General features: G+C 44.3%; 1 protein-coding gene across 1 annotated transcript in view; it reads right to left on the bottom strand.

Moving 5' to 3' along the window:
• The window catches only part of LOC124795931 (protein CEPU-1-like), a 383,857-nt gene that overhangs the window by 51,442 nt on the left and 309,791 nt on the right, over positions 1-22,624 (bottom strand). The window contains exons 5-6 of the mRNA XM_047260012.1: positions 10,904-11,032; positions 10,678-10,815 (exon numbers count right to left, since the gene is read on the bottom strand). Coding sequence (XP_047115968.1) covers positions 10,678-10,815; positions 10,904-11,032 — 267 coding nt within the window. The remainder of the gene's footprint in view (positions 1-10,677; positions 10,816-10,903; positions 11,033-22,624) is intronic.

Genomic DNA, 22,624 nt, shown 5'->3' with positions numbered 1-22,624 from the left:
CAATGAATTCACGGTGTTCTTATTTCAATTTCCAGGAGTGTAGTTCGAAAAGCACATCTTTTACCTCAGCTAAATGTGTTTACCTTTTTCAGTTGTCAATTTCTGGACTCTCGAGATGAAAGGATCCGAAGACGCGAGAAAAAGATGGAATACGACATGCATCGTTTTGTCCAAGGGAATATTTGCGTGTAAATTCAGATCTGTAACGCCGGGTATCATTAATCCGAGATTCCTGTACGTCTTCGGTCAAACGACCAATCGGCATCGGTCATTATTGCAGGACATTGTGAGTCAGGGGAATTTGACACCAGACTTTTGGAGATATACATATTTTTTCAGAGTACTTGACAGATATGTTCTAGTTCTCGAGTTCTCTTAGCAAAATTTCAATATTCGCAGAACATTTCGCGAAAAAGATTATTACTCGGGGAAATTTTAATCTTACAAAAAGTTATTCACCAATTTGCGAAAAACTTGTAATCACAATTCCGGATAGCTCCCCAAGAATTCTACAGAAAAACCTTATGGCTTTCATGGGTAGATAGTAATTTATAACTGGAATAAAGAGGGACCCATTTTTACCGTGTTGCACTGCAGCACAGTAGAAAAATGACCGTCCACTAAAAACGTGCATATATGTGCACGCAAATACGTTTGAACTCGTTAACTATACTATTAAGGTACTAGCTGAGCCATTTACAAAATTGGAGTCACGCGGAGAAAACTTTGTAGCCAACTCTTTCGGATAATCTGAAGTCGTTTACCTTGCAGTCGATAGACGTTGTTACACCGGTTAAAAATGTCGTGAACGTACCTTCTGGGGTGCTACACATCGTAGTTTATCCTGATAACTGGGCAGAATCGCTGAAAAATTTGTCGTTCGCCGATTCACTGTTTACAGTCGACTGTCACAGCATGCATCATAGCGTTTTGAGACTGGAATGACATCGCAGCATTGGACAAGTGCGTACCACTGCAATCTCCACAAGATTTCGCGGGACTGAAGTCGGAACGCGCATTTATTTTTCATATTTTGCCCAAGTTTTGAAGGGAGTCGTGGTGGCTTACCGACGGGAGCCGGTGTGGCAACCAATGTGGATTTGGATTTTAGGCGGTTTCCCGCGTTCATCTACGCGAATATCGCACAGGTACATACCTCAGATACACGCTACGCAAACATTTTAGAAACATTCTCACACTTGGATATGGCAGCAGTAAACGCAGACAGATGAAGTACACAAATTCGGTAGCACGGGAAAGTATGACTATTGATATTTTTTACAAATATCGTGTATCTGATATATCGATAATTGGAAAATATATCGTTATCGGGCCTCGATGTATCGATAGAACTACATTATCATTATAACGGAGGAGAAGTACCGACGTACCGGCCTACAAAAATATCGGCTGAACATTGTAAATACGAGGGTTGTTTTTTAAGTAAGGGCCGTTCGCGCGGATAGTCCCGTAGTTCGTGCGGACGCCGCAACAAGCCACCGCGCCACTTGCCGGCATCCTTCCCGTTCACACTGATGCAAGTTGCAGCTCTGTAGCTGACGTGTACGCATCGCTGTGCTACTTTATAATGTTTACGATTATTGAATCGCCCGCCGCGTGTGAGATACGGTCAGTGATATGTTTTTTGACTGCGAGAAGCCTATCAGCGGCAGAAATTCATCGTCAGTTAACAGAAGTTTATGGCTTGAATGCAATGAGCGAAGGTAAAGTGCGTCAGTGGGTTAGAGAATTTAAAAATGGCCGTCAAAACGTCCATGACGAAGAACGCTCAGGCCGGCCCTCTGTGATCACTGATGATTTGGTGGCTGCAGTCGAAACAAAGATTCGTGAGGACAGAAGATTCACAATTTCTACTCTTTCTTTGGGATTTCCGCAAGTTTCAAGATCGGTTTTGTACAAAATTGTGTCTGAAAACCTAAACTTTAAGAAACTGTGTTCTCGGTGGGTACCCAGACTCCTCACAGAGGACCACAAAGGGAAGAGATTTGCCCCTTCATTGGACTTTTTGATTCGTTACGAGGAAGAAGGGGATGACATGTTGAGTCAAATTGTCACTGGAGATGAAACATGGGTATCCCTTATCACTCCCGAAAGCAAGCGACAATCGATGGAATGGCGACACACAACCTCACCCGTCAAGGTCAAAGCCAAACAGACGCTGTCAAAGCGCAAGATTATGGCAACTGTGTTCTGGGACCGGCGCGGTGTTTTGCTAGTGGACTTTATGGGACGAGGAACGACAATCAACTCAGATGCCTACTGTGCAACTCTACAGAAGCTCCGCAGAGCAATTCAAAACAAAAGGCACGATAACGCTAGGCCTCACACCTCTCAAAAGACTCGGGATTTGATTGATTCTTTTGGCTGGGAAGTTTTGGACCATGCTCCATACAGCCCCGACCTTGCTCCTAGCGATTTTCACCTTTTCCGGTATCTGAAACACCATCTTGGCGGGCAGCGCTTCAATGACGACGATGAAGTGAAAGCGGCCGTGAACTCTTGGCTGTCGGAGCGGGCGGCCGAATTCTTTGAAGACGGAACTAAAAACTTAGTTGTACGGTATGACAAGTGCTTAAATAAACAAGGCAACTATGTAGAAAAATAGGTAAAAGCGTGTAGAATCAGAAAATAAAAGTTTTTTTTATAAAAGTATTTGTATCTTTTCTTAAAAATAAAAACGGCCCTTACTTAAAAAACAACCCTCGTATACTCCCGGTTATAGAGCTGTATACTTAAGTACCGATTTATTACTAGGAAGGGTCACCCATTACTACGTATATTGTCAAATTCGAATAACAAGTGAGTTTGGCGCCCCGTAAACCAAACATCATCATCATCATGTCATTGCCTCCTCCCAACACCGAGCGGGGTGGCGCAGTGGTTAGACACTGGACTCGCATTCGGGAGGACGACGGTTCAATCCCGCGTCCGGCCATCCTGATTTAGGTTTTCCGTGATTTCCCTAAATCACTCCAGGCAAATGCCGGGATGGTTCCTCTGAAAGGGCACGGCCAACTTTCTTCCCAATCCTTCCCTAATCCGATGAGTCCGATGACCACGCTGTCTGGTCTCCTTCACCAAACCAACCAACCTCCTCCCAACCTTTTCCCGTCCCGCTTACTCTGTCGCCTTCTTCTTTCTTTCAACTCTCCTGTGCCGTCCTCTCTCTCTCTCTCTCTCTCTCTCTCTCTCTCTCACACACACACACACACACACACACACACATACACAAAGCACACAAAACAACCCTCCCACTTCACGCCAAATCAAGTACGCTTACATCTGCTCCTCACCACATAAACTCGCAACACCGAGAGGCAGTTAGTGCTACACTACGTGAAACCAGCACCACTGTCCAAGTAAACATCGACAATAACGTGAAATCTTTCGATGAGGAGAGTGACAAAGGTTTTCCTAAATTTTGTTTTGAGTGTGGAACATACGAGAACCGATGAGTGTTAATTAAAAAAGGAGTGAAATCAGTGTTTAGAGTTGCAGCACTAAAGGAATCACACGAAGACCCACAAAAACTAAGTATAGAACATATATTATTCTTACCCTACGGAAACACAAAGAAAAACAAACACACTTTCAGCTAGTAAACATTTTTGGACCACTTATCAGATGATGTGCCTTCAGGTCATAAAATACATAAAAAAGGCGAATAAAAACAAAGTTTTTATCTGCACCAACAAATAAAACCTGAACTCTTACGAATTATTTTGCCTGGAAGCAAATGTAACAGAATTAAGTTAACGAAATATACTTAGCATATGCGGTTATGTTGTAGGCCAAAGTTTATAGACACATGAATTCCTATGAACAAATAGTGCTTTGATGAAAATGTATCGACTTTGTATTAAAAACATGAAATGAGATGTATTTATAATAAACTTATTTGAACATTCGCTCCCTAAAGCTGAGTGAACATACAGAGTAGCTTCGCGTATCCTACTTCTTTTTGAAACGGTCTTGTTCCTGTGACGCTGCTTGCCGTCAGACTGATACATTCAGTGTGTACCAGACCTGCACGATGAATCTGCCGGCTCCGTAGCAACTGCAAAATCTTCATTGCGAGTAATGTCATAGGAGCTGAATTTCTTTTTTTTTTATTGTCATCAGTCTTCTGATTGGATTGATGCAGCCCGCCCCCACGAAATTCTCTCCTCTGGCAACCTTTCCATCTCAGAACGGCACTTGCAACCTACGACCTCAATTATTTGCTGGACGTATCCCAATCTCTGCCTTCCTCTACGGTTTGTCCCACCTGCACCTCCCTCTAATAGCATGGAAGTTATTCCCCTGATGTCTCAACAGACGTCACACCATCCTGTCCGTTCTCCTTCTAAGTGTTTTCCACTCCTTAGTTTCCTTTCAAATTATCAGTCTACCTGATCTTAAACATTCGTCTGCAGCACCACATCTCAAATCTTTCGATTCTCTTCCTACCCGGTTTCCCCACAGTCCATGTCTCACTAACATACAATGCTGTACTCTACACGTACATTCTTAGAAATTATTTTCTCAAATCAAGGCCTATGTTTGATACTAGTAGGTTTCTTATGGCCAGGAACACCCTATTTGCCAGAGCCAATCTGCTTTTGATGTCCTCTTTGCTCCGTCCGTCATTGGATATTTTGCTGCCTAAGTTGTACAATATCCTTAACTCCAGCTACTTCATTACTATCAATCCTGATGTTAAGCTTTTCGCTGTTCTCGTTTCTGCTGCTCCTCATTACTTTCGACTTTCCCCGATTTACTCTCAGTCCGTATTCTGTACTCATTAGACAGTCCATCCATTCAACAGATCACGCATTCTTCTTCACTTTAACTCAGGATACCAATGTCATTAGCAAATCGTATCGTTGATGTCCTTTCTACATGAATTTTAATTCTACTCCTGAACATTTCTTCTATTTCCATCACTGCTCTTTCGATGTACAGACTGAACAGTGGGGACGAAAGGCTAAATCACGGTCTTACACCCTTTTTAATTCCAGCACTTCGTTCTTGGTCGTCCATTCTAATTATACCCTCTTGGCTCTTGTACATATATTACCAGTCTCTCCCTACAGCTTACCCTTATTTTTCTCAGAATTTCTTACATCTTGCAACATTTTACATTTCCGAACGCTTTTTCCAAGACGACAAATCCTATGAACGTGTCTTGATTTCTCTTCAGTCTTGCTTTCATTATCAACTGCAACGTCATTATTGCCTTTCCTAAAGCAACTGACTGTCGTCAACACATCTTCAATTTTTTCTTCCACTCTTCTGTGTATTATGCTTGTCAACAACTTGGATGCATGAACTGTCTCTCTCTCCCTCTCTCCTAAATCGTTTTGTGTCTCCTTCTATTACATGAGACAAATTCACAAATTATTTCATACCTCAGCGACCTCTATTTCTGTATTTCTAATTCCTTGAACATTTTTGTGCTTCCTTCTTTCATCGATCAACTGAAGTATTTCTTCTGTTACTCATCGTTTCTTCGCAGTTACCTTCTTCGTACGTATGTTTTCCTTCTAAACTTCTGTGATTGCCCTTTTTAGATATGTCTACTCCTCTTCAGTTGTACTGCCTACAGAGCTATTCCTCATTGCCGTGTCTATAGCCTTAGAGAACTTGCACCGTATCTGGCCATTGCTTAGTACTTATGTATCCCACGTCTTTGCGTATTGATACGTCCTGACTAATTCCCTTAAACTCCAGCTTACTCTTCATCACTACTGCGTTGTGATCTGAGTCTGTATCTACTCCTGGGTACGTCTTGCGATTCAGTATCTGATTACGGAAACTCTGTTTGACCATGATGTAATCTAACTGAAATCTTACCGTATCACTCGGCCTATTCCAAGTATACTTCCTACTCTTGTGATTCTTAAACTGATTATTCGCTATTACTAGCTGAAATTTATTACAGAACTCAACTGATCTTTCTCCTCTCTCATTCATTGCCCAAGCCCGTATTCAGCTGTAACCTTGTCTTCTATTCCTTCCCCTACAACTGCATTCCAGTCTCCCATGACTTTTGGATTTTAATCTCCCTTCAAGTACTGTATTATCCTTTCAATACCCTCAAATACTTTTTTTATCTCTTCACCTCCAGATTGGGATGTCGGCATATATACCTGATCTATCGTTATTGGTGTAGGTTTGCTGTCGGTTCTGATGAGACAACCCTATCACTAATGAGTTGACAGAAACACTCTCTGCCCTACCTTCCTTTTTATAACGAATCCTACTCCCGTTACACCATTTTCTGCTGCTGTTGATATTACCCTATACTCATCTGACCAGAAATTCTTGTCTTCTTTCCATTTTACGTCAATAACCCCTACTATATCTAAATTGAGCATTTGCATTTCCCTTTTCGGGTTTTCTGGCTCCCCTATCACGTTGAAGCTTCTGACATTTCACGCCCCAACTCGTAAAACATTACCACTTCGGTGGTTATTCGATCTTTCTCTAAAGTCACCTCCCTTTTGGCAGTCCCCTCCCGGATGTCCAAATGGGGGACTATTCCGAAATATTTTGCCAACGGAGATATCATCATGACTCTTTTGCAATTACAGAACACGTGTCCTGTTGACACACGTCATGTGTCCTTACTGCAGTGGTCTCCATTGCCTACTACATCCTCATCCCGTTGATAATTGCTGATTCTTCTGCCTTTAGGAGCAGTTTCGTATCCCAAGGACAAGACAAAGCCCTGAATCTCTATCCGCACCTCCGCCCTCTGTGATAAGGCCGTTGGCAGAATGAGGGTAACTTATTATTGCGGAAGTCGTAGGCCGCCAATGCAGATTATTAATCCAAATTTATGAGGTGGTGGGTTTAGAACCCGAAACCGAGGTTATTTTGATTAGTAATCAAGGACGCTGCCCCTAGACCACGGATGCTTCTGCAGCAAAAAGGTACTCGGAAGTATCTGAATAAAATTGTGCAAAAGCTATTTCCAGTAGATATAGGATATCTGTCTCGCTCCACTGTTGTGCAGCCATTTCGCTACAAAATGAATAATCGAAACTATTACAGTCGTTTATTGCATACTACACTCCTGGAAATTGAAATAAGAACACCGTGAATTCATTGTCCCAGGAAGGGGAAACTTTATTGACACATTCCTGAGGTCAGATACATCACATGATCACACTGACAGAACCACAGGCACATAGACACAGGCAACAGAGCATGCACAATGTCGGCACTAGTACAGTGTATATCCACCTTTCGCAGCAATGCAGGCTGCTATTCTCCCATGGAGACGATCGTAGAGATGCTGGATGTAGTCCTGTGGAACGGCTTGCCATGCCATTTCCACCTGGCGCCTCAGTTGGACCAGCGTTCGTGCTGGACGTGCAGACCGCGTGAGACGACGCTTCATCCAGTCCCAAACATGCTCAATGGGGGACAGATCCGGAGATCTTGCTGGCCAGGGTAGTTGACTTACACCTTCTAGAGCACGTTGGGTGGCACGGGATACATGCGGATGTGCATTGTCCTGTTGGAACAGCAAGTTCCCTTGCCGGTCTAGGAATGGTAGAACGATGGGTTCGATGACGGTTTGGATGTACCGTGCACTATTCAGTGTCCCCTCGACGATCACCAGTGGTGTACGGCCAGTGTAGGAGATCGCTCCCCACACCATGATGCCGGGTGTTGGCCCTGTGTGCCTCGGTCGTATGCAGTCCTGATTGTGGCGCTCACCTGCACGGCGCCAAACACGCATACGACCATCATTGGCACCAAGGCAGAAGCGACTCTCATCGCTGAAGACGACACGTCTCCATTCGTCCCTCCATTCACGCCTGTCGCGACACCACTGGAGGCGGGCTGCACGATGTTGGGGCGTGAGCGGAAGACGGCCTAACGGTGTGCGGGACCGTAACCCAGCTTCATGGAGACGGTTGCGAATGGTCCTCGCCGATACCCCAGGAGCAACAGTGTCCCTAATTTGCTGGGAAGTGGCGGTGCGGTCCCCTACGGCACTGCGTAGGATCCTACGGTCTTGGCGTGCATCCGTGCGTTGCTGCGGTCCGGTCCCAGGTCGACGGGCACGTGCACCTTCCGCCGACCACTGGCGACAACATCGATGTACTGTGGAGACCTCACGCCCCACGTGTTGAGCAATTCGGCGGTACGTCCACCCGGCCTCCCGCATGCCCACTATACGCCCTCGCTCAAAGTCCGTCAACTGCACATACGGTTCACGTCCACGCTGTCGCGGCATGCTACCAGTGTTAAAGACTGCGATGGAGCTCCGTATGCCACGGCAAACTGGCTGACACTGACGGCGGCGGTGCACAAATGCTGCGCAGCTAGCGCCATTCGACGGCCAACACCGCGGTTCCTGGTGTGTCCGCTGTGCCGTGCGTGTGATCATTGTTTGTACAGCCCTCTCGCAGTGTCCGGAGCAAGTATGGTGGGTCTGACACACCGGTGTCAATGTGTTCTTTTTTCCATTTCCAGGAGTGTATTATCAAAGACATATGATAAATAAGAACAGCTTGATTGCAAGTCATTCGTACCGCATCAAGCGAAAGCATAGGGGATTATACACTGAAGAGCCAAAGAAACGGGTGCACGTGCGTAACATCGTGTAGGGCCCCGCGAGCACGCAGAAGTGTCGCAACACGACTCGGCTACTGTCTAAAGTAGTGCTGGAGGGAACTGCACCATGAATCCTGCAAGGCTGTTCCATAAATCCGTAAGAGTACGAGGGGGTAGAGGTTTCTTCCGAATAGAACGTTGCAAGACACCCCAGATAAGCTAATAATGTTCATGTCTGGGGAGGTGGAAGTGTTTAAACTCAGAACCGTGCTCCGCGAGCGACTCTGTAGCCATTCTGGACGTGTGGAGGTGTGGAGTTTCGCATTGTATTGCTGGAATAGCCCAAGTATATCGGAATGCACAATGGACATGAACCGATGCACTTCATCAGACAGGATGCTTTCTTGCGTGTCACCTGTCGGAGTCACACATAGACGTATTAGGGGTCCCATATCTCTCCAACTGCACACGTCCCACACCATTACAGCGCCTCTACCAGCTTGAACAGTCCCCTGCTGACATGGAGGGTCCATGGATTTGTGTGGTTGTCTCCATACCTGTACATGTTCATCCGCTCGAAACAATTTGAAAAGAGACTCGTCCGACCAGGCAACATGTTTCCAGTCATCAAAACACAATGTCCGTGTTAAGGGGCTCAGGCCAGGAGTAAGCCTTTGTGTCTTACAGTCACACGAATGGACCTGCGGCTCGATGATGTTTCATTGAATGGTTCGCACGCTGACACTTGTTTATGGGACTGAAATCTGCACCAATTTGCGGAAGGGTTGCACTTCTTTCGCGCTGAACGATTCAGTCCCGTTCTTGCAGGATCCTTTTCCATCACCGATGTCGGAGATTTGATGTTTTACCGGATTCCTGGTATTCAGTTCCTGCTATTAACGGTACACTCGTGCAATTGTCGTACGGGAAGATCCCACCTCATCGATACCTCGTAGATGCTGAGTCACATCGCTCGTGCACCAACTGTAACACTACGTTCCATCTCTCTTATATCTTTATAACCTCCTACTGTAGCAGCAGTAACCTATCTAACAACTGCGCCCGACACTTGTCTTGTATACCCGTTGCCGGCCGCAGCGCCGTATTCTTCTTATTCAAATACCTCTGTGTTTGAATATGCATGCCTATACCACTTTCTTTGGCGATTCAGTGTATATTGCAATTTTTTGTAATAAATACCGATATATGGACTTTTATCAGCAGGCCTGGTAGAAAGTCAAATGGCTAGAATTGGTACAGCAGACAACTTGGCCGCGAAAGTGACAGATGCGTGTCTGACACTAGTCGTAAAATCGCAGTGGGACAGTAAGGCAAGCCAAGTTTCTTTGAATCCTCCAGCGTTTATGGGCTATAATTGTTCGAATTCGACCAGAATACAAAAAGGAAGGTTCCTGGTTGCGCCTTCACGACGACAATTCGGCCCAGGGAGCGAAGATTGTGCACGAGTTTTTGGCTAGCAAATGGATCACAATTCTGGATCACCCACCGTATTCGCCTGTTTTGGCAGTAACTGAATTTTGGCTTCTCCCCAGATAGACGTTGGCAATAAAAAGACACCGTTATGGCGCAGTTGAGGACATCCAAGGAAATGGTACTGCATTAGTACACGCAACTCCGAGAAAGGACTACAGTGACTGTTTCAAAACACTTTGAAAAGTATTTCACCTGTGTTTTGATTCAGGGGAGGACTATTTTGAATAAATACAGCTGTTTTGTCAACATAATATTTTATTTTTCATAGCCACAGTCCTAATGAAACTGGGATGGTCTGTGTAAACACAAGGGCACATGCCAATTTGCTCCCAAGAATTTTCGTAATGAACGAAGGAAGATAATCATGCTAAACAGCATTTTCTAGCTTTTGTAATTTTTTTTCTTTTTTTGTGGACAGTAAGTTTTTGGGGTCGTCAAGATTAGTGGGCACCCTAGGTAGAGAAGATCAGCAGCTTTAGTCTGCCTGAGGAGGTCGCAGCAGTGGGTCGAAACGTCGAATTTTGGTTCACGCAACATGTGTAGCAACGAAATAATTTCGTTGATATAAACACTGACTACGGATGCTTACGCTCAAAAAGGTGCACTCACCGTGGGCGAGTATCTCGCCCTGGTCCCGGGTCCAGTAGTTGATGGACTTGGGGAAGGCCTCGGAGCTGCACTCGATGGTGACGTGGCGGCCGTCGTAGGCGCCCACCAGCTGGCTCTTTGGCCGCACGACGGGCGGGACTGCAACACAGGCGGCGTGGGGTGAGCGCGCGCTGCCCAGCGGGGCGTAAGGGCGGGGGGCGGCGAGGGGCGGCGCTGCGGTACTCACAGTGGACGACGAGCGAGATGCGCTTGCTGACGCTGGGCGGCACGCCGTTGGACGCGATGCACAGGTAGGGACCCATGTGCAGCCGCGAGACGCGCGCGATGCGGAACACGGCGCCCTCCACGCTCTGCACTGCGGCACAAAGACAGGCCGGCGGTCAGACCACGTGCGCCGCAGCGGCCGCGGTAGAGCGCACACCGCTCACTGCCTGGGAATCGGACCACAGGCGCGGCTCCGAGCCCGTGGACCAGCAGCTCTGTAAACTCCACGCTGAAACTCTATGTACTACACTCTGGTAGAGTTGTGGAAATGAGTATAAAGCCATGGGTATTTGTAGGAAAATTAAGATTTTCGGTTGAAATATTCGTGCACTGTGTGTACGCAACATTATGAATCCAGTATACCGCCAGCTGTATCGCATTTGATGTCAGTAGTGTTCTAACTGCGACCGGTACGGTCTCGGGGTTGACATGATGGAAAGCGCGGTGGGACCCGCAGAGAGGCTCGCGAACAACAACACAGCGGGAGAGGACGGGCACGACCAACGAAGGACAGAACGAACAACAACAATATCGAACAACGGAGTCACAAGGGAACCTAACAAACACGTCGACTCGTACACAGAACAAGTAAGTAAGCTCTCTAACGCGAGGCGATGTGTCCACAGGCGTAAGCGAGATTAGACTGACTGGCTGACTACTGCTGCTGCTGCTGCTGCTGCTGTAAAACACTGGCGACATCTGCCAGGTGTTGGGGCAGTGTAAGCAGCGTAGCTGCTGTTCCTGCTTTGACCTCAGGGTTAAACTGAGTTGCCTATCTGAGATATCCTCAGGGAGCGTCTCTGACTATGGAGACGCTCTAATTGGCGTCATCGACACCGCGGGAGTTTGGCTACTCCTGCAGGAGGTCGGGCCAACGTGTTGTTAAAAAGATGAAGAGAATAAACAATAAAAACAGGCGATAAAATCGGAGACTTAAAGAGTAACATGGCGAAAACAAAGCGTGGAACTTAAAGCAAAGAACAGAGGGATGATGACGCTAATAAAATACATACGAAGCAGAAAGGTAAAACAATAGACAGACAATTAAAAACACACGGCGACAGTCTGGTTTCTGTTCGCAAAAGACATAAAATTCACACCTAGCGACAGCATGGTTTCTGTTCGCAACACTAAAAAGACGAACAACACTGAACAGTCACTGGAACACTGGACTAAAAAGTTGGCAAATGTGACATACCATAGCCGAGAGGAGGTGGGGGGAAACTGAACAACACTGAACAGTCACTGGAACACTGGACTAAAAAGTTGGCAAATGTGACATACCACAGCCGAGAGGAGGTGGGGGGAAACTGGACAGATGATGGGAAAATAAAGAAGGGGGGAAGGCGGGGAGGCGGAAAAGGAGCCGATGGAGGATGAGGACCCATAAGAGGGGTGGGGGGTGCTGGGCAGACACAACAGGGAGTGGGGAAGGCAGAGGTGGGGAATACAAAAGGACTTGAAGGGGGGGAGAAGGAAGGAGGGAGCGGTTTGGTGGGGAGAAAACAGGATGGAAGGGGGGAAGAGGGAGCCCAGGGAAAGGACAGAGAAAAGGAGGGGGGTGGGGATCAGAGTTGATGGGAGGGGTGGATGGAGGGAGAGAGGCCATCATCCGGGAGGGGGAGTTGATGAAAGCCACCTTGGGAAAGGAGATGGGGGGTAGGGGGCACACAACAGTGAAGGCGTGGCAGGGGGCAGGGACGGGAGAGGAGAGGAGCAACCAGGGGGTGAGGGGGATCAAGGCGGCGGGAGGTGTAGAGTATGCGGATATGTTCGAGGAATAGGAGCAGATGGGGGAAAGGAATGAGGTCATAGAGGATCCACGTGGGGGACGGGAGGCGTATACGGAAGGCAAGGCGGAGTGCATGACGCTCAAGGATCTGGAGAGACTTATAGAGTTTGGGGGGGGGGGGGCAGATATCCAGGTGGAACTGGCATAACAGAGGATGGGATGGATTAAGGATTTATGGGTGCGGAGGATAGTGGAGGGGTGCAATCCCCATGTCCGGACATATACTAGTTTGAGGAGTCAGAGGCGGTTGTGGGCTTTGGATTGGATGGAGTGGAGGGATCCAGGTGAGGTGACGGTCAGTGGTGAGGCCAAGGTAGGTGAGGGTGAGGGTCTGGCTGAGCAAGAGGCAGGCACTTAAGTACTTTGTTGGGGGTGCCGCTATTGGCAGATGGAAACACGTGTTCCACTGTGGCGCCCTCACACTAAAAGCAGTCCAGGAGGCGCGCGCCGCCACAGCTTACAGCGTCCATGACCTCTGACGCGGATTCAAATTCCGCGGCGCGCGGTACCAGAAGTAGTACACTATATCACAAAATATCAACGATTACGGTGGTAATAGAATTCGGTATAAAGGCAGTCGGCTCTGTGCGATGTCAGTGTGTGTGTACGTGTCTCTACTGCAAGCAGGAAACATACATTACTAAAGAGAATGCTGTGTACATAAACCACGATTCTGACAATGCGACACGGAGAACAGTTATCGTGTGAAGAAAAAACAAAAATCGATGCGAACGGCCACTCTCTGATCGAATGAGGACACTTTAATCTTCTAACCGCCAAGAAGTTGAAACGTTCAACTACGGTGATTGATAATTTTGTTAGACTGAGTGTACGGTATGAACTGAACGAAAAATATGGGCTTAGTAGATAATTATCTGTGACCTCGTAGCGGCTACCTCTGGGCAACACAAGGGCCAGAAACCATTATTCTCCTCTACTTGTTGCTGATTTGCGTTTGCAAATAATTGCCAGAGATGTACGACAAATTTTGTCAAATGACAATCATACAGCATTCAAGAAACGACTGCATAAACCTGCTCTAACACCCAGACGTAACCAGGCCATATTGGAGTTTCCTGAGAAACGTATGTTATGGACTTAAGAATGAGACAAAGTTTAATTTTCATGAGTTGGATGGATTTCACTGTTATTGGGATGATCTGAGAAAAGGGCAGCAGGTAACAATGAGCAGAAATTTTGGTGCTGGAAGTGTTATGATTCATGCAGCTTTCTGCGCTAAAGGTAAATTGCGCATTGATTGGTTAAACACAGAACGAACTGTAACATGTACACTGAGGTACTGGAGACACAACTCACTGGAATGTTCCAACAAGATAGTGCATCCGTGCGTGCTTCTGCTACAACCAAAAGATGGTTTGAAAATAAAGATATCGATTTCTTGCCCTTACCTGCATGCGGCCCTGACTTGAACCCCATGAAAACCTTTTGGGGGCTACATCAAAAGCGTGTTTATCAAAATGAAGGCAATTTGAGCCCATATGTGAGCCGAAACGAGCGATAAGAGAAGGGCGGTGACAATTTCACTGCAACAATTACAAATCCTAACCAAATTAATGCTGAGGATAATTTTTGAGATAATTAGGTAGAACGGTGTTTAGACAAAGTACTGACAATGCAGTAACACAACAGGGCAGTAAGTGCCTTTATACGAAATTCCATCCAGGAGATACGAACATCTTATTTTCTCACTCATTGCGAAAACAATGCGACCATCTTCAGCCTTAAATACCTGATCAGATGAACATCCGCAACTGAGGAAAATATTTATACAATAAAAATCCTCTTCAGTTACCAGTAATTATCTTAATTTGTTGCACAACCGGTTTCTAAGCGTAAAACTTCGTCTTCAGGGAAAATAAACGTTTGACTGTTGATCACTCAGTCATTGGGGATCACACCGACGTCAGACAAACGCATGATAGCGTGGGACCACCAAACAAAGCGTCCGCCTGGACAACACGACAGCGATAACATGTCGGAGGTAGCATATTCTAATGATTTGTTTCGTTGACAGTTTATTCTGGTTGGATGTAAAAGAGACACGGGAGATCTGTTGTAACAATGGACAGGTTACTTAGAAGAGTATGGCTTAAGAATAAACACAGCAAAGACGAATGTGATAAAGCACAGTGGAAAACAGAATAATCACTTGTTTAGAGAATTCCCTCCCTAGGCGCAACAAGACGCCTACTGAGACGCGACAAGTTAGCAGTAGGCAAAACGCAACAGGGAATGACAATATTAATGTGGTAACAGTAAACTGCAGGAGCGTCTGTAGAAAGGTCCCAGAACTGCTCTCATTAATAAACGGTCACAATGCCGACATAGTACTAGGGACGGAAAGTTGGCTGAAACCAGATGTAAAGAGCAATGAAATTCTAAACTCAGATTGGAATGTATGCCGCAGAGACAGGCTGGACAGTGAAGGGGGAGGCGTGTTTATAGCGATAAGAAGTGCAATAGTACCGAAGGAAACTGACGGCGATCCGAAATGTGAAGTAATTTGGGCGAAGGTCACGGTTAAAGCAAACACATACATGGTAGTTGGATGTCTCTATAGGCCCCCTGGCTCAGCAGCTGTTGTGGCAGAACACCTGAACGAAAATTTGGAAAATATTTAGAGTAGATTTACTGACCATGTTATAGTTTTGGGTGGAAATTTTAATTTACCAGAAATAGACTGGAATACTCAAACGTTTATAACGGGCCGCAGGGGCAAAGAATCCACTGAATTTTTTTAATGTGCATTATCTGAAAACTACCTTGAGCCTTTAAACAGAGAACCGACTCGTGGCGATAACGTATTAGACCTTCTGCTGACAAACAGTCCCGAAATATTTGAAACAGTTAACGCAGAACAGGGAATCAGCGATCATAAAGCGGTTACAGTATCGGTGATTTCAGCTGTAAATAGAAATATTAAAAAACGTAGGAAGATTTTTCTGTTTAGCAAAAGTGACGAAAAGTAGATTTCAGAGTACTTGACGGCTCAACACAAAATATTTATCTCAGGAACAGATAGTGTTGAGGATCAGTGCACAAAGTTCAAAACCATCGTACAATATGCATTAGATGAGTATGTGCCAAGCAAGATCGCAAGAGATGAAAAAAAGAGCCACCGTGGTACAACAACCGAGTTAGGAAACCGCTACGGAAGCAAAGGTAACTTCACGGCAAACATAAACATAGCCAAAGCCTTGCAGACAAACAAAAATTACACGAAGCGAAATGTAGTGTGCGGAGGGCTATGCGAGAGGCGATCAACGAATTCGAAAGTAAAGTTCTATGTACTGACTTGGCAGAAAATCCTAAGAAATTTTGGTCTTATGTCAAAGCGGTAGGTTGATCAAAACATAATGTCCAGACACTCTGTGACCAAAATTGTACTGAAACAAAGGATGACAGACTAAAGGCCGAGATACTAAATGTCTTTTTCCAAAGCTGTTTCACAGAGGAAGACTGCACTGTAGTTCCTTCTCTAGATTGTCGCACAGATGACAAAATGGTAGATATCGAAATAGATGACGGATAGAAAAACAATTAAAATCGCTCAAAAGAGGAAAGGCCACTGTACCTGATGGGATACCAGTTCGATTTTACACAGAGTACGCGAAGGAACTTGCCCCCCTTCTTGCAGCGGTGCATCGTAGATCTCTACAAGACCGTAGCGTTCCAAAAGATTGGAAAAGGACACAGGTCATCCCCGTTTTCATGAAGGGACGTCTAACAGATGTCCAAACTATAGATCTATATCTCTAACGTCGATCAGTTGTAGAGTTTTGGAACACGTATTATGTTCGAGTATAATTACTTTTCTGGCGACTAGAAATCTACTCTGTAGGAATCAGCATAGGTTTCGAAAAAGTCGATCGTGTGAAACCCAGCTCGCGCTATTCGTCCACGAGACTCAGAGGGTCACAGACACGGGTTTCCAGGTAGATGCCGTGTTTCTTGACTTCTGCAAGGCATTTGATACAGTTCCCCACAGTCGTTTAATGATCAACGTAAGAGCATATGGACTATCAGACCAATTGTGTGATTGGAGTGAAGAGTTCCTAGATAACAGAACGCAGCATGTCACTCTTAGTGGACAGAAGTTTTCCGAAGTAAGAGTGATTTCAGGTGTGCCGCAGGGGAGTGTCGTAGGACCGTTGCTATTCACAATATATTTAAAAGACCTTGTGGATGACATCGGAAGTTCACTGAGGCCTTTTGGGGATGATGTTGTAGTATACAGAGAGGTTGTAACAATGGAAAATTATACTGAAATGCAAGAGGATCTGCAACGATTGACGCATGGTGCAGGGAATGGCAATTGAATCTCAATGTAGACATGAGTAATGTGGTTCGAATACATAGGAAGAAAGATGCTTTATCATTTATCTACAATATAGCAGGACAGCAACTGGAAGCAGCTAATTCCATAAATTATTTGCGAGTAGGCATTAGGAGTGATTTAAAATGGAATGACCATGCCGGCCGCGGTGGCCAAGCGGTTCTAGGCGCTTCAGTCCGGAACCGCGCGACTGCTACGGTCGCAGGTTCGAATCCTGCCTCGGGCATGGATGTGTGCGATGTCCTTAGGTTAGTTAGGTTTAAGTAGTTCTAAGTTCTAGGGGACTGATGACCTCAGGTGCTAAGTCCCATAGTGCTCAGAGCCATTTGAACCATTTTTTGGAATGACCATATAAAATTAATCGTCGGTAAAACATATGCCAGACTGAGATTCATTGGAAGGATCCTTAGGAAATGTAGTCCGAAAACAAAGGAAGTAGGTTACAGTACACTTGTTCACCCACTGCTTGAATACTGCTCACCGGTGTGGGATCCGTACCTAATAAGGTTGACACAAGAGATAGAGAAGATTTAGTAATAGCGAAAGCGTTACGGGGATGATAGACAAACTCCAGAGGAAGACCCTGCAAGAGAGACACTCAGTAGCTCGGCAGAGGCTTTTGTTGAAGTTTCGAGAACATACCTACACCGAGGAGTCAAGCAGTAGCCTATATTGCTCCCTCTTACGTATATCTCGCGAAGAGAGCGTGAGGATAAAATCAGACAGATTATAACCCACACAGAGGCATACCAACAATCTTTCTTTCCACGAACAATACGAGATTGGAATAGAAGGGAGAACCGATAGAGGTATTCAAGGTACTCTCCGCTTGCGGAGTATGGATGTAGATGTAGATGTAGAGAACTGGGAACAACACAGGCATGAACGAAGTGAAAGAATTGTCCTAGGAAGCAAGATTACGCCAAGACAGAAGATGTCGCAAGAGGTTGACACAGGAGAAGGAAGCCTTCTTCAACAAATGAACTCTACTGGTAGCGGATATATGTTACTAAACGGGTAACTCGGTTCGTGGTGCATAGTGTCAGTTACAGATTGCTTATCTTACAGCTTCCAAGTGCAGCAAAAAATTTCATTTTCAGAGTTTCGTACTTTCAATGACCGAATTTAAAAATTTAAAATGCTGTCATAATCTGCTTATGAAGAGGTATAACATTCTGTTAATGGGCTAATACAGCAACACAAGTACTGTATTAGAAACTCTGTGTATTTCTTGAGGTAGCTTAATTCCCGGAGCGCAAATTACCCAGATTATGTGCATACACTTGGCGACTTCCAACAAACTTTAAACGTCGAACTTTTTCTAAATATTTCCTTGCTTACATGGTTAAGGTCAGATAGTTAACGCATTGGCTCATTTACAAATCAGTCAGGTGTTTGGAACTGTATTATACACGGGCGTTCGATTCGTTAATCGAGAGTGTGCGGTTTACTGATACGAAACGGAGGAAAAATTTCTACAAAGTGTTCATATTTTCTTTTTGAGTCATCAGTCTTCTGACTGATACGGGTGGACCACCATGAATTCCTCTTCAAGGCCAACGCTTTCTTCTCAGAGTAACATTTGCAACCTACGTCCTCGATTAGTTACTGGATATATTCCAATATGTACCTTTTTCGACAGTCTTTACTCTTTGTTGCTCCTGCTAGTATCATGGAAGTGATTCCCTAACGCCTTAACAAATGTTCTATCTGCCTCTCCCTTCTTGTAAGTGTTTTCCACATATTTCTTTCCTCGACGATACGGTGGAGAATCTCCCCAATTCATGCTTTATCATTCCAACTAATTTTCAACATTCGTCTGCAGCACCACGTCTCAAATGCTTCGATTCTCTTCGTTTTTTTTTTTTTTTGTTTTTTTTTTCACAGTCCATGTCCCACTACCATACAATTCTGAGTTTCAGATGTACATTCTCATAAATTTCTCCCACGAAATAAGACTTATGTTTGATTTAAGCGGACTTCTCTAAACCAGAAATGCTCTTTTTATCAAGGCTAGACTGATTTTTATATCCTCCTTGTTCCGTCCGTCAGGGGTTGAGGTCTAGGAAGCAGAGTTAAGTAGTTCTGCTACTGCGTTGTCACCAGATCCGATTTTTAATTTCTCGGTATTCTCATTTCTACTACTTCTCATTGTTGTAATCTTTCTCTCTATCCATATTCTGTACCCATCAGGCTGTTCATTTTATTCATCACTTTCTATAATTCATCTGCACTTTCACTGAGTATAGCAATGTCATCAGCGAATCCTATCATTGATATCCATTGACTCTGAATTTTAATCACATTCGTGAATCTCTTTTTTATTTCCATCATTGCTTCTTTGATGTATAGACTGAACAGTACGGTCGATCTTACAACTTTTTAATCTGAGTACTTCATTCATGTTGAGCACAGAATTATCTTCAAGTGAAACGTGGACCACCAACAATACGGAGAGAAATCTGGGAATTATTCCAATTGCGGTGCTATCGAAGAAGACGTAGACGGAGAAAGTGTGGATTTAAGAGGTTATATAAAGTGTAGGTGAGCAAAAGATCACTGCCAAAAGAAAGGGGAGGTTAACAGGACATCTGCTAATACATTCAGTGATACTCAACTTTGAGACGGAATGGCAAGTTGAAGAAAATATGTTAGAGACAATCTATAGCTGGAATATCCTAAGCAGATTGTAGAGAATGCTGACGGGAGGACTTACGCATAGATGAAAATATCAACACAAGATAAGAAAATGTGAAGAGCTTCAAATCAATCGAAACTTAAAAAAAAAATTACGGTATTTCATGGGAGAAAGCGCCACTATAGTGAGGGATATGTAAACGTAATTTCTAGTGATAGCGTAAGAAGCAAAGTTTAGCTGTATATACATACTTGTATATATGTAGTGGTGAATGCATCACATGAGCATATTATTATATTAAAGTGTACCCTATCCGAAAAATAAATATTATTTTTTTTCCATTTGTAGGTATTTTAGGCCCATTTTTACAGGATACATACAAATACCGAAGTTAGAAATTGCTTTGGATCCGCAGTTACCCATGTTCGGTGTTACCGAACTCATTAATTTGATTGCTCCCTTATTGTGCTGTAAAATGAGCTCTTTTCCTATCTGGAGAACATGCATTTGCGATGCAGTTCTCTACCAGAAAGCAGCTAGCTGAAAAGTATCTCTGTCAACATCATAAAGGGCGGATATCGTGTGTCCCGTTAAATAACGTTGAATAACGGATTTTGATTAAACGCGCCCGGATGCACAATAACGACGTGAGCCGGAGTAGCACATTGTTCAGTTGAATAGCCCCCAATTTTTGAGGAACTCACTCGTGTGCATTCTTCACGTGACAATAAATGAACAGTGGCTGTATCTCATTCACGCTCCTTCTATTGACAAACACTCGCTTCCTCCTCGGTCTTGAACAATGCCTCTGCCACGATAGCAACCGTTCCATTTTGTTCACGTTGAAAAGCTCACGGGGCACTATACAAATAGACAACAATTGATTGGTCGCTGCGCAGTTGTATGGAAGCAGCGATTCTGAGTGACTGAGCTGAGAATATGGGAGAAAATCATTCATCAATATGCAAGCAGTACACAAATAAAATATTGATACAAACAATCCCTATATTTATCAGTGTGGGAAACGTGTGCCTTCTTTACCTATGTTTTTTCGTATGTTCCATTCAGTTTATTTCAGCTACCATCCTACGCCGTTTTCTAGCGTTTAGCTTGTCTGTGATTTGCTGTCTTCAGAGGAACTAGGATAAATTTCTAACGTGGCTACCACAAAAAATAGTGGTGAATTTCAGCAAACATATTGAAATGTCGATTCACACGTGATTTCAGGACGTAGGATCATTACACAGACACTGTGCAACTTATTCGAAAGCAATTATACTGCAAAGCAATTATTTAATATCTCTAGCGCCACCTATGCTTCCTCTCCGTAAACGGCTATTAGAGTTTATCGGAGTTGGACTAGGTGGTACAGAGACTCACGTTCAACAATGTCCCATGTGCCTAGAAAAAAACATGGCTTTAATATCCCAAAATATATACATTATTAATGCACTGATAATTCAGAAAATGAAAGGGATTTCAGTTAAATTTCATTAATTTGAAAACTGTCCTAGAAACATTGCTCTATACTCGTAACAGCTCGAAGCCAAACGCACTTGATTGAGAAGTCTCAATCGTATGCGTCCCGCACATTACTCCAATACTACAGAGATAAATTTGGTGGATTAACTTATTTAAAGTTCGACCTTGGATGTAACTGGTTAATTCCAAAGTTTGGTCGAATTATCAAATTCGGCTTAATAATCAAATATACTACTGTTAGTTTCTGACTCTGTAAAAATTATAGTAATTACATAAGTATTTCATACCAACATATTTTACGATTCTTTCCCCTGCTGTAAATGATTTGCATTAGTAGAAAACTAAATCTCATCAAATGAAAACCCCTATATAAGGTGGTCTCATTATATGCATATCTCCCTTATGTCGACAATAATGTATAAACGTAATCGTTGCTACTTTTCCATTGCGATAATGTGTGTAACTGTCGAAATGGAGTATCCTCTTCGTTGTACGGCTAGGTCCGTGATTTCCTTTCAGAAAATTCACAGTTCCTAGTTATTTCCGGTAGTCATCTACTGAAATCGAAGTGGAATTTGGGTTCCTCAAGGAAGTTCCACACGGCCCTATTACGTCCTTAATCTATATAAACGATTTAGTACACAATCTCAGCAGCCTTCGTAGATTTTTTGCAGGTGATTCTGTCGTTTACCGTCCAGCAAATTCGTGAGAAGTTCAAAACTCATTGCAAAAATATTTGTAGAAGGTGGCAATTGATCATAAACAATAAATACTGTAAGATCCTCCACATATACGGTAAGAAAAGAAAAAAAAAACACTGTTAAATTTCTGTTATCGAAAAATAATACCGTTTTAAAAATTATCGATTCATCTAGACGTCTAGGTATCGCAGTTACAAGCAACTAAACTTAAAATCATCAGAAGATGAAGCAAACTAAAGACTACGTTTTATTAGGAGAACACCCAAGTACTGCAGAAAATCTGCTAAATAGACTTGTCCATCCTCTTCTGGAGTATTGCGTTTCTATATGGGAAACCTATCAGATAGTATTGATGAAGGACATCGGAAAAGTTCGAGACGTGCCACATGCATTGTACTTCTACGGAACAGCAGAGAGGCTGTCACGTACATGATAGGCAGTTTGGTCAGCAAGATTAAAATCAACACCCGCTGCCTCACTCGCATCTGATAAGCCACACAAGCCTCCCGGATCTTGCCAAATAGAGTCTCAAATTTTGTTGCTATGGTCTGCGAACCCAGGACTCCTGAGCTGGCGAATGGTGAGCTCAGCCAGTGCCCTGTAACATTAACCTATGGTATGCTTCATCGACCACCATGCAACGCGAGGGTGGTACGTTGTGTTTCTCAGGGAGCGTGGATCTTGGATTAATCGCCTGAATCACGGAGATGCTA

Source organism: Schistocerca piceifrons, chromosome 4 (genome assembly GCF_021461385.2).
Source record: "Schistocerca piceifrons isolate TAMUIC-IGC-003096 chromosome 4, iqSchPice1.1, whole genome shotgun sequence".
Lineage (NCBI taxonomy): Eukaryota > Metazoa > Arthropoda > Insecta > Orthoptera > Acrididae > Schistocerca > Schistocerca piceifrons.
The sequence above is the reverse complement of the archived record's forward strand: the minus strand, read 5'-3'. Positions and strand labels throughout refer to the sequence as shown.